This window comes from Vigna angularis, chromosome 2 (genome assembly GCF_016808095.1).
Source record: "Vigna angularis cultivar LongXiaoDou No.4 chromosome 2, ASM1680809v1, whole genome shotgun sequence".
Classification (NCBI taxonomy): domain Eukaryota; kingdom Viridiplantae; phylum Streptophyta; class Magnoliopsida; order Fabales; family Fabaceae; genus Vigna; species Vigna angularis.
This window is the reverse complement of record NC_068971.1, coordinates 4,565,292-4,577,744: the sequence shown is the minus strand read 5'-3', so window position 1 is coordinate 4,577,744 and position 12,453 is coordinate 4,565,292. Positions and strand designations below refer to the sequence as shown.

The window sequence follows — 12,453 nt, the reverse complement described above, 5'->3', positions numbered from 1 at the left end:
GACTTTATGTAATATATTAGTAAAAAGCTTGGTACATATGATTTGTATACACTAGCTTGAGGAGGAGTGTTAGATATATTATCTTTATTTTATATTTATCTTTTATCTTTAGTCAGTTTGTTTTTATTTCTTATTTGTATTTTGGACTTAGTGCATATTTCTTCTATTACAAATAGATGACTCTATGTGTATATTTAACACAAGAAAGATTAATTTTATACATAATTTTTACTATATTAAACAATATGCAACCAAATTTGTTATGAAGTCAATAAGAAGTACAAGAAACACTAAGTTTAGCCACTTTGAAAGGCATGCTTAAAACATAAGGGATTTGGGGTGAAGTTTGGCTACTTATTTTTGTGACAGGTGATCTACACACTAAGCTCCTTATGTATTCATGTATCTTTGGTGGGTTTTGAATCATGAGTAGGGTTTATATTTGTTGAATTATAACCAACCTATATATTTGATCTTTGCTCATGTGGAAAACTGTATTTCAAATAACTTCTCTTTTGACTTCTTTGCACATGTTATGTTGTCTTTGCACATCTTATGTAGAGGACTAACATGTGAATATGTTTAAAAGGATTAAAGTAATCATAAGTGCTCTATATCTATTCATTTATTTCATGCTGATAAAAAAAAGTAAAAAATGTTTATCTATTGAACCAAGCATTATTAAGTAATAATTGAAAGTTAAGAGATGAACTTATATAATATGACAAACAAATAAATCACATATTCAAACTATTTCAATATTATTAAATAACATTATAGTATTTCAAAATATCAAATGGTTAATTAGAAATAGTGAATGATATAATAAAAAATGCTAAAAATAATAATAAAAGATTATTGATAATTGATTATGGATCAACTCAACTTCAACCTCACCTAAATTTGTTTAACATGCCAGTTTAGGTTCGATTTGATTTACAATTAAAAAAAATATTTTTTTGACTCAAATTCATAATAAACCAAATTTTCTTCCAAGTTTAAACCTATTTTGACATGTGTAGAATGTGAGATCATATTTCTTTTCACAAAATAAATTCTCAAAGCTAAGTCACTTTCTATCACTTTAAAATATTTAGCTTTTACTCGTAATTGGTAAATTATAGTAATTCACTTAGAAAAATATCACCGTAGAAATATCATTTGTTTAAAATAGAAACTTTCAATTATATACACTAGTACGAAAATCGTGTACAACGTCGAAATATATTGAGATTTTAACGGCGAATTCACGAATAACGTCATATCAGGAGACGTTAAATTGACGTCGAATTCAAAAAATTTGATGTTAAACGTCGAATTTTGTTAATATGTTAATCATTTTCTTTAGTTTTTGGTATTTTATAAAGCAAGAACTATGAACGTAGTATCAACAACAAACAAGTTCAATCAAACAACAATAACAAACAAGTTCAAGCAAACAACAACAAATAAGTTCAACAAATAAGTTCTTCAAAACGAAAACGAAAACTAACCTTCAAAAGGTGGGTTGGTCAGAATAAAGTATCGTCAGTAGTGACAGAGAAAGCGGAATGCGCCTATGAAGGACAAGAGCATGAAAATAATCGGTCAAAACAAACGAAAATCATACATAAAATGTTAATTAATATGCATTTGTATCAAATGAAAGAAATATCGTCATCAAACTTCGTTCGAGAAAAGTTTGAGAAGAGAAGAGGGTCTCGCGCACTAAGATAAAGTGAATGAATTTTCAATCTCCCACTCAATTTTTTATTGAATTTACTAACCTAACCTTTTGACGCACTGAGGCATTCGACGTTTTATATCCTTTTATGTCGAATTACAATTCTAAACGACTTTTAATAACTGTATTTATTTACAAAAATGTCACGAGTTTTTTACTAGTGATATAAGAATAAAATTATAGTCAAACCTAATATATAATAAGATTTACATTAAGAAATAAAAAATTAATTAACTTTTAAATTTCATAAATTTAGATATTTTTAAAAGGATACTATAATATTTTTTTTTATTTTATTGAATATTAATTTCTTTTATATTTTTCAATTTATTTATTATTATTTAATTTTTTCTTAATAAGTCTAAGTGATTGTATTGTCATGTCATCCTACTTACTTCCACATGTTAAAAAAATGTATATAAAATTTTATAATTAATATAAAATAATATTATAGTTAACATAATATAATAGTTGATTTTTGTTATTTTGATCGAAACATATTAGATAAGTAATAACTCAGTAATGATATAAAATAAAATAAAACTAATTTATTGAATATTATTTTATATTAATTATAAAATTTAATATTTATTAACATGTGAAGATAAACAATCAAAATACGGAGCAAGATAATAATTAAGTCACTCAATTATTCAAAAGAAATTAAATAATGATAATTTAATTGAAAAATACAAAAAAAATTTGAACACTCAATAAACTGAAAATAAATAATAAAATTTAATTTAAAATATTGAAATTTATAAAAACTCAAAATTACTTACTGTGTCTACAATAATTTTTATATTTTTATATACTGATATAGAGTGAGGTAGTTCGTTATTGAAAAAATGACATGGTGATATAAATAGAAGAGCATAAAGGGCCAAATTTATAGTTAGACGTTTCACTACAATTTAAATATCCATGTACACAATGTTCAAAATTTCGGTTATTTGACTTTGAATTCCTTCGGGAAAAAGCCTTATAAACGTGTGGTAGTAGAAGTAAAATATATAAATTTGTTGACTGACATAGTTTCCAATGAATGGCCACAAAAGCTTCTTCTCACGTATCATTTTCCTACTGCAAAGGATCAACCCTCTGTATGAATCATATGGCTCAGCCAGATCTTGCAAAAACGTTTAGTCCCTTTCCCACAATGTCGACCGAACAAAATTTGCAGATTTTTATTACCAAACCTACCGTTTTCTTCCAAATTCATGCAACTTGCAACATGCACACCCCTTCTTTCTACCGATAAATAAAAGATTAAATGTCAGAACCTATTCCATTCAACTAGCCATATAATTTGTGGCATATAATAAACATCACCTTTCTCGTGTTATATTTGGAAAAAATATTTTCTTTTTTTCAGTTTGTTGGAGATCTTATATAAACTATAAATCAAATAAATTTATAATGTAAAAATGAATATAAACTCACATCATTATAAGAAAATATCTAGATAACAATCAATTTTAGAGTCAAAACATAATTAATCGTTATAATGACCAATTTGGATTTAAATTTATAAACTAAAAATTGACATATAAAATAGTTTTGAATTAAAGATTATAATTAGATTGTAAATTTGTTTCTAAATTAGTCACTAACATTAGCTACTACTATTATAATTAGCGATCAATTTATATACAAATTCTTTTGGTAGTAAAAAGTAATGTTAGTAACTAATTTAAAAACCAATTCACAATCTAATTATAATTTTTTTTAGAAACCGACTAATCCTTAATTTAAATTGGTTATTGACTTTTTTTTTTTAAATATTAGTTACCATTTAGGAATTTTCTTATATTGTATTATATAATTCAATTTTATGGAAATTAATTTAGATTTAAAAGTTTATTTTCTAATATGATATTATAACTATTATAAATCTATTATAATGATATTTATTGTTTATTAGACCTATTATGTCATTTATTATCGAATCATTATCCGACCATCTATTAATATCTAAACATGACTTTACGTTATATCACAAGTTTAATATATATATATATATATATATATATATATATATATATATATATATATATATATATATATATATATATATATATATATATATATATATATATATATATATATATATATATATATATATATATATATATATACACGTGTGTCTGTGTATAATTGCCATCTTTAAAATATGTTAATAATAGATGTTTCTCATCTTTGAAACATACAAAATTTGGCCATAATCATCAAATGATGGTAATAACATTGGTGATGAAAAAAAAACGATAATAATATTTTTGCTCCAAGTTGTTACATTGAAGTCTCATAACACGATGTACACCGCAAAAAAGAAATGTTTATAAGGTGGTTGACTGGTTTTTATTGATATAATATTTGCAGAAATTAAACTTAATTATATGTGAGTTTACTTTATTAGTATGACGACAAGTTACACAAAAAAATGTGGCACCGACAGTATATACATACAGGTTTCTTATATATTACAAAATTATGTGTATGATATATGATGAAGACAAAGAAAGTACACATCAACGAAGAGAAATCTTAAAAACTAATCGTTACATGACAAGAAAGTAGTGGAACTAACTACATATTTGATCGTTATTTACGTTAATACCTTTTAGAAGAAAAAATAATTAGGTAATCAGTGGATTGATTGAAGGGATTGCTGGTTTTTCTTAAAGGGAGTGGTGCACTCAGGTGATGGCAAGCTTATAACAAGGTGCGAAAGAAGAATGGTCAGAAAAAGTTGAAGAAATTGAAATTGGGATGATATTTTGGGAGATCAAAACTTAACTTCACCGAGTTGGATCCGTGACAATAATTGTGCTGTAAACAAAAAAGAAAGGGTACGAATACATATATGATCGGACATCAGAATGTCGAAAATCTTAAAAAATCTGTCGTGGTGGAAGGTGGTGGTGGCCAAGTTAGCTTGGTCGTGTCGGTGAGAATAGGGATGAAACGAAGAAATGTGAAGTTAATTAATGGAACCGAACATGATAACTAATTGGTGATGTTGTAATCGAGAAGAACATGGCATTGGCTGGTGCAGTGTGATGAAGATGAATGTTAGGAAGCGTGGTCGGGATTCTGACATTTTTCATTCATAAATATAAAAGATTAGGTCAGAAATGACAGAATTGTTTCTTGCTAATTGTCGTCATGGAATTACACCCTTAAAAGAATGCTTACTGTATTTTTTTTTATGTAATTTTTAATTGGTACAAACCATTCTTCCTTTTTTTTTTCTACATATCGTGCATGCCAAATACTTCTATTCAATTTCTTTTTTAGTATTTTTTACAACATAAACTATGGTTATATATATATTTATAAATTTTGAAGTTTTGGGGGCTTATTTTGATTTCTTCAAGTTATTTCAAATTGAAGTGTCGATCCAAATAGTTAAAGAATCAAGTCGAGATTCAAGGTTCAAAGAAGTATAATTTCAAAACAGTTCTAACTGTTAGGTGATGAGGAGTTTTGACGTTGGATTTGAATACCAAAGGAAGTTGATTAACGTTGATTACTTTCAACATGCAAAATTGAGACAAATAGCAAAAGAATATTGATTTATTCATTTTTCTTTTAATTTCTTCTTTATTTTGCCTTTCAAAAACAAAGTTCTCCTTTTTTTAGTTGTTTTATTTTCTTTAAATTCAATGCATTTGGTTTTTGGACGCATTTATGCTTCCCTTTATTCGTTTGTATTATTTAAGTTTCTCAATTTATATATAATTTTTTCTATATATTTATATCTCTTTTAATATTCAAACTTCATCTGTTTGCTTTCTTATTTTGTTTTCTTGTTGAATTTGCATGATTCATTTTCATATCGACTATTTTTCTTCTTAAGTTTGACTTTTTCTTTATAAAAGATGATATATGCAAGAACAATGACCTCGTCAAGTTATTTAATTTTTACACATACTTTTGTCTATACCAGTTTTGGTAAAAAAAAGAAAAGTCTTGTCAATTCAATTTGGTCATTGCAATTCGAATTACACAAGGTTAAGTCGAATAATTAAATATTTGCTTACAAGCATTATATTTATTCAAATTAGAAATTTATTTCTTTTATGTCATTTGGTTATGAGAAACTACTAAAAATTCGTTGTATATACTCCTATTTATAAATTGAGATTTCAATTACATTATAAATAACTAAAGTTTTGGCTCATACACATGTAATTGACTGAAAATTAAAATTTTGTGTGCATCAAAACACTTAGAAGATTTGATATTTAAATTCCCAATTTCTATTTAGAACCTAAGAGTGAAAGAATCTCATTAAGAAGCGCAAAGACAACGACAAAGAAGACTTCAATGTCGTGTAAGCAACATTCAGTTGAGTAGAATGGTGGACATATTTTAGTCATTTTTCTATAGCATTCGAAATTTATTGCATTGTATTGTTTTGCTTTTAATAACGTTGATTGGACAATAGGATTTAAATCCAAAACATTAAGAGGAAATGTTCCAACAGCCTCATTTTTCGATATTTGAGTTGTCGTTTTCACCTTACATTTTTCATAGCATTAATACTTATGTTTATTAGTTTTATCTCAATCTTTTTCAATCCTATTTTCAAGATGTGTACATATTCTGAATCCTTTGCTAACGGTAATATTCATTTCACTCTCATACACTGTTGCCTTCCCACAATCACGCTATGACAAGAAAAACAACATCAAACAAAACGAAAAAAAAAACAAAACTACAGTTAAGAAAATGGCTCGAGCACAAGAAAATCGAGCACGCTTCATTGAATATCCGCTACATTCCAAACTCTTTCACTTTTCACTTGTAAACGAGGACACTTTCTGAGGGTATTTGTCTCAAATTAAGTGTCTCTTTCCAAACACTAAAAGTCTAAAAGTGTGGATTTCTATATTATTTAACCAACCGTCCAATTAGACCAAACCTCTCACTCACGTCAATTACTTTCAGCTCTTATTATAGAAACTTGAACCCAACTTTACCGACACAATCCCATGTAATTAAAACCCGTCTGCATAATGTTCATGTTACAACCTCCATTAACTAACAATTTTATCCACATAACCAAACTTTCCGTTATACTCAGTAGTAGTGTTTAGCACGAGTTCATACTTTACCAATAAGATTCAAGCACAATAAACAAACATTAAATATAATATATATATATATATATATATATATATATATATATATATATATATATATATATATATATATATATATTTCTGTATCAAATATGCATCTCTTACTATCTGACTTCTTCTAAGTTCTAGGTGAGTAAAGCAATATAAATTAAAGTACATAACTAGTAAGAAGTTTAATAAATTTAAGGAGTGCTACATTTTGGCCATCCATAAAAAGAGGCACATACATATATGTAGCTGGTACAAGCACTTAAAATTTATTGGCAAAAGAGAAAACATCTGGTTATGAAATGTCCTACCTGCCATATGGGAGGTACAGTATAGCTCCCAGGCTCTCTCTCAGCACACCTAGAATGAAGTACACTCTTATAATAATTAGCACTCTTTGAATGAAAAAATCATAACACTCATGGCTTATTGATTAAGTAGGCTCCTAATGATTCCCGCTTCAGCACTATCAGCATCAATTGTGGTCAACAACTGAGACAGTCGCTCACTCAAGTCACTCACCTCTCTGTGCAAGCTTCTGATGTAGTTGCAGGTTTCTTGTAGGACCTTCGACGCTGAAACCTGCATTGTAAAAAAGTCAGTATCTTGGTTACCTACGAGTCACTTTCTTTATCTCACACACACTCACACATGCCGTACTTTGCATGAAATTTAAACCGCTTCCGTTGAATGAGCAGGAACAAACAGATTAGACTCCAACACATGCTATCTGACCAAATTGTTATTACTATATGATCCAATCACTCCATACGGAAAGATTCGTTTCATGCATGAATTGGTCAAAATTAACCACTTGACTACTCTCCTCGTTTTTTATGGTTTTTTTCTACTTCTGGGCTTCTGCATTACTTGTATATACTGCTGTTACTGCCAGAGTTGTTTTGGCGTAAGCTTTCTTGTTCTTCGTTTTCAACATGTAACTGTGCTAGATTGTCATTTGATTTAAATGTTAAATGTACAGTATAAGTTAAATATTTAAAAAACATTATTCAGTAATTATATCATGTTCAAACACGATTAACTCTTTTAAAAAATAGATGTAATATCTTTTGAAAAATATTGTGTGCTCGCATCTTTTATGAATTATAAAGTAACACTATTTCAGAAATACACATGTAACTATAGCGCATCAAGTAAAATCAGTAAAATGGACCAAGAAATGTATGCAATAAAAAATATTATAATATATATATATATATATATATATATATATATATGTATATGTATATGTATATGTATATTTAAATACGTTATCTTTGCAAATATAATTTTATAGAGTCAATGCGAAGGCTTTAAAGTCTGAGGGATCTGTATAGATTTTGGAATTGTTTGGAACTTGGCCCTCAATATGCGGGTCAAATTATGACTATCCATGACTCCTCCTTTATTATAATACGATTGACATGTTCAGCAGGAGACATGCCACTATGATCGGTAGCATAATCCTACTCTATCACTTCACATATACAGAAACAAAGAAGCAAGCTGTTTCTGTGTTTGTATAAGAGATATATATCTTTATCAGGAAGCGTGAGGTTGAAACAGTTGTGTTTTATATGAGCCAGGAGAAGCTTCAGTCTAAGTTAGATGCACATGCCAAGGAACCCCTTCAATTTTCTCAACAAAAGAGTTTAAAGATTAAAAACTCCCAGTAATTATGTGTTAGTATGAATACTTTTAAATGATACTGTAATTCTCTCTCTAGATGTGGTTTTTCATCATTTTTACTGCGAGGTTAATAGCTATATAGAACTTTCACACTTCAAAAGTAATTTTTTTTTTATTTTTTTTATTTCTAGACACGCATTACATTACATTTGTGAGTAAGGTGAGAGATTGAGTTCTGTACCTTGTCAGATCGCCTACTGCGAATCTCAGGAACAAGTTGGCGCAATTTGGAAACAAGCTCGATGATTTGGTCATCGGAGATCCTTGTAGACCCTGAATGTTGTCTGGATCTTCGGCTAGACATGTTACTAGGTTGCTAGGTGGAGGTTGGTGTACTTGTGTGTAATTGTTGAAAGTGCAAGCTAAGCTAGGCTAGTTTTGCTGCTATATATAAGCAGAGGTATGTGTGGGGTTATGTATGTGTATGATAAGTTTTACCTGGTAATATGGAAGCAGAAGGAAAGCAAAGAATGAATGGTTTTGGTTTGGGAAGTGGGAAATAAAACACATGGAGTTAGTGGAAGAAGGGGAAAGGGGATATATAGGAGTAGGAGGAAGGAGAGAAGAGTGTTGGATACGAGGGAGGTTTTGAGTGAGAGGAGAGAGTGATGAGAGAGATATAATGAAGGAAGAGAGGACCATGGGGACAGCAGATAGATAGAGAGAGTACAATAACGTAGACAGCTATGTTGGATGTCAAGAAAACATTGATTGAAAGCACTGGACTATCCTTAGTAGTTTGAAATTTAGATTAGAGAATTGTTAATTAAATTAACACTGATCAAGATCAATTCTCCTATTCGCAAACTCTCATTATTTTCTACTCTCATTTTATACATTTCTTCTTACTTACATCCAAAACTTTTTTTTGTCTGCTTACTTATTCTGTGCTATTTTTTATCTAATCTTTTTATAGCTTACCCCGATTTGTAATGATGCTCATGCTTAAGATCTTTCATGAGATTGCTTATCACTGAGACGTGGTATTAATATTCTACTGTGAAAATTAAAGTCATTCCTTTATTATCTTAACTACTCCAAGATATAGTTGGAAGAAAAATGCAATCTTATGTCTTCGAATTCTATACATCCATCAAAGTTTTGAAACAATTAAAATGTTAAAACACCTAAGTTATTACAAATGGAGTGAAGAAGGAAGAAATTGACCGATAACTGTGTTAGGAGTAAGAACGCATATTAAACCCAGTTTTAACTTTTTTTTTTAATTGGTCGAGGAGAAACATGTTATCAAATATAATCTACCCCATTCAGAAATAATTTGTTTTGGGTCTGTCAAATGGTAAAATGTTGGGTTGACTATTTAACTTATCAAAATCTGTCTAAAAAATCATCTCATCAATTATCGACTATTGTAAATCAATTTCATTCAAAGAACCACATATATGATTTACTCAATATTGGAACCACAATCCTCTTGAGTTCAAAATAATATTTAACAAATCTGAAACTGAAAAAATATAAAAAAATTGACGGGTTAGGTGTATTCGTAGATTAAGTTATTTAGTACATTTCACCATTTGTTGTAGTTTAATTGGGTGGGTTGACCTAACAAGTTCAACCTGCTTTGATCCATGCTATACTGAAAAGCTTAATCTTCGTAAGTTATGTTTGAAAGATTATCTGTTGAGAGATAGTTTTTTTTGCACAAATCTTTTGTAAATTGAGAGATTAATAATTTAGTTTAGAAGAATACCTCAAGTTTTTAATTAATATTAACTATAATTGGAATTTTACCTCCATAACCTAAACTGAGATGTAATATGAATTTTATTACTTAATCATTTAATATACATGCTTTATATATCAAACTAAAACTGTATGTTAATTAGAGAACATCTGAATGTGTTCCTATAATCTGTAAACACTATCTCACCTCACGTCTTATATTTATTATTCTTTATTCATATTTCTTTAATTCTCAAAATTGGTTCAATTTTTTTTTCTCGAAATCAATAACAATCTCTACTTTACTTGTATTTTATTAAAATATTGAACCAAATAACCTACACCCATCTGAAAAGGACAAAGTCGGCTGTTCAATTAGTGTGTTCTCTTCCTCGTTCTTAATAATAAAAAATGTCATGTAAAAAATTATAAATAAAAGGATAACGTTTTTCTTATGACAATAATGGTACTCTTTTATTAAAGCAAGCATGTCGTTTTTTAGCAAACCATAAAAGAAGACTTGATTGAGTATCCAAAGAGAAGAAAAGAGAAAACTGAGTTATGATGTTGTAATTATAAAAGAAAATCTTGAAGGAAACATGGAAAAGAAATAGTTGACAAAATGTAGGAGTAAATATATTTTGAAATATATATGTATTGAAAAACAAGAATAGTGTATTTTGGTGGAGCATACTCTAGCAGTTTCTATGGTTTTGTTCTGAAAAACAAAAAAGAAAAATAGTGTATTTTGGTTAGGAAATGTCCTTTTTAACAACTCTTTTTTAACAATTTTTTGACAACACTGACATGGTGGCTTATGATGGGTTGGTTTCAAATATTTTTCTGAAAACAAATTCAAACAGACCAATAAAGCAATGACATGTGGCTCATTGTCAAAAAATTGTTAAATTTGTTGTTAAAATATCAGGATCCTTTTGGTTAAGATTGAAAATAGTTGATTTGAGTATTTGAAGTTTAGTGAGTATGGAGAGAGAACGTAGGTTTGAGTTCCGTGCTTGCCTCCAAATTGGGTTGTATCTCAAGTGTGATTATAAGAGTGTGTTTGCTTTTAAGTAAACAAAGTGGCCCGTCATGTACATCTCTCTATGAACACGATCATGTGATTATGGAAAGACGCTCCTCATTCAAGGCTATATCAAAATTTTCTCCGCAAATCACAGAATTCCATGTGATCGTACTTCAAAACATGGTTGTCCACACCATTCACGGATTTCTTTCAACATTTATCTCCTAAAATCATCTTTATTAATCGTCATTACTTCACTAATCCCAACTTAATTACAACCCACTTCTTCTTATCATATATCTTTTATCCCTTCTCTATTACACTTTTGCTAAAGTTAGTAGAGTGCATTGTCAATTTTATAATAATAGATTTTGTTGTGTTACATTGCTCATGACGTGACATCTTGACATGAAAATTCACGTAACATTCTCACATGTGTATTGGCCTACAATATTCAGAATATGAAGTTACACCTTCCTAATTCTTATTAATATAAAGGTAGAGAGTAGAATTTAACCTAATTTAAGATCTTTTATAAGTTTTTTACTTAATCATATTTACTAACTTAATATAAGTTCTACCAGTCATATTCACGGAACTTTTACTGAAAAAACGAAAACATATTCAGAACTGCACAGAAAAAATAGTCCGCAAGGACATCCCATATACACAAACAAAAGACATGCAATAAACTGAATACAACACATTCAATAAAAGATGTTTACGTACATATTAGTGAAAATACTAAAACAATTTGATTTGAGCTTTGAGAAGAAGAAGGAATAAACTAGAATAGGGACCTTACGTTCAGTTGATGCTTGATTATAGGTGACAATGTGGTAGATAGGTTTGAAACGGTAGAGGGATGATGCTAAGCGGGAGATGTTTAGCATGCACATGGCACAGTGATGGAGTATCTGGTTCATAAGTTGGTGTGGCATGAATCTGGTTCAATGTGTTTAGGTGCTGGATCATGTGATTTTCATTGGTCTTTTCAAGGTGTAGTTTGATGGTGAGTATTGAATGATCAAGTTAAATTGTGCATGACAATCAGAGATGTTTGTGGTTCATGACTGGACTTTGGTGTGCTCTTTGTTTATAATCCATGATAATTATGTGGTGTTGTTCTTACCATTGTCGGTTGATGGGAGAAACGCTTATGGTGCTTAGATTGGCTGATGACAATGTGT

The 12,453-nt window shown here is 29.0% G+C and overlaps 1 protein-coding gene across 1 annotated transcript; it reads right to left on the bottom strand.

Annotated features, from left to right (window-relative positions):
• Positions 1–7,023: 7,023 nt before the first annotated feature.
• On the bottom strand, positions 7,024–9,220 carry LOC108328716 (transcription factor PRE6). Its single transcript, XM_017562613.2, has 2 exons — positions 8,732–9,220; positions 7,024–7,443 (listed from the first exon to the last, which is right to left on the bottom strand). The coding sequence occupies exons 1-2, from the start codon at positions 8,852–8,854 to the stop codon at positions 7,288–7,290; spliced, it is 279 nt and encodes a 92-aa protein (XP_017418102.1). The 5' UTR covers positions 8,855–9,220; the 3' UTR covers positions 7,024–7,287.
• Positions 9,221–12,453: the final 3,233 nt, after the last annotated feature.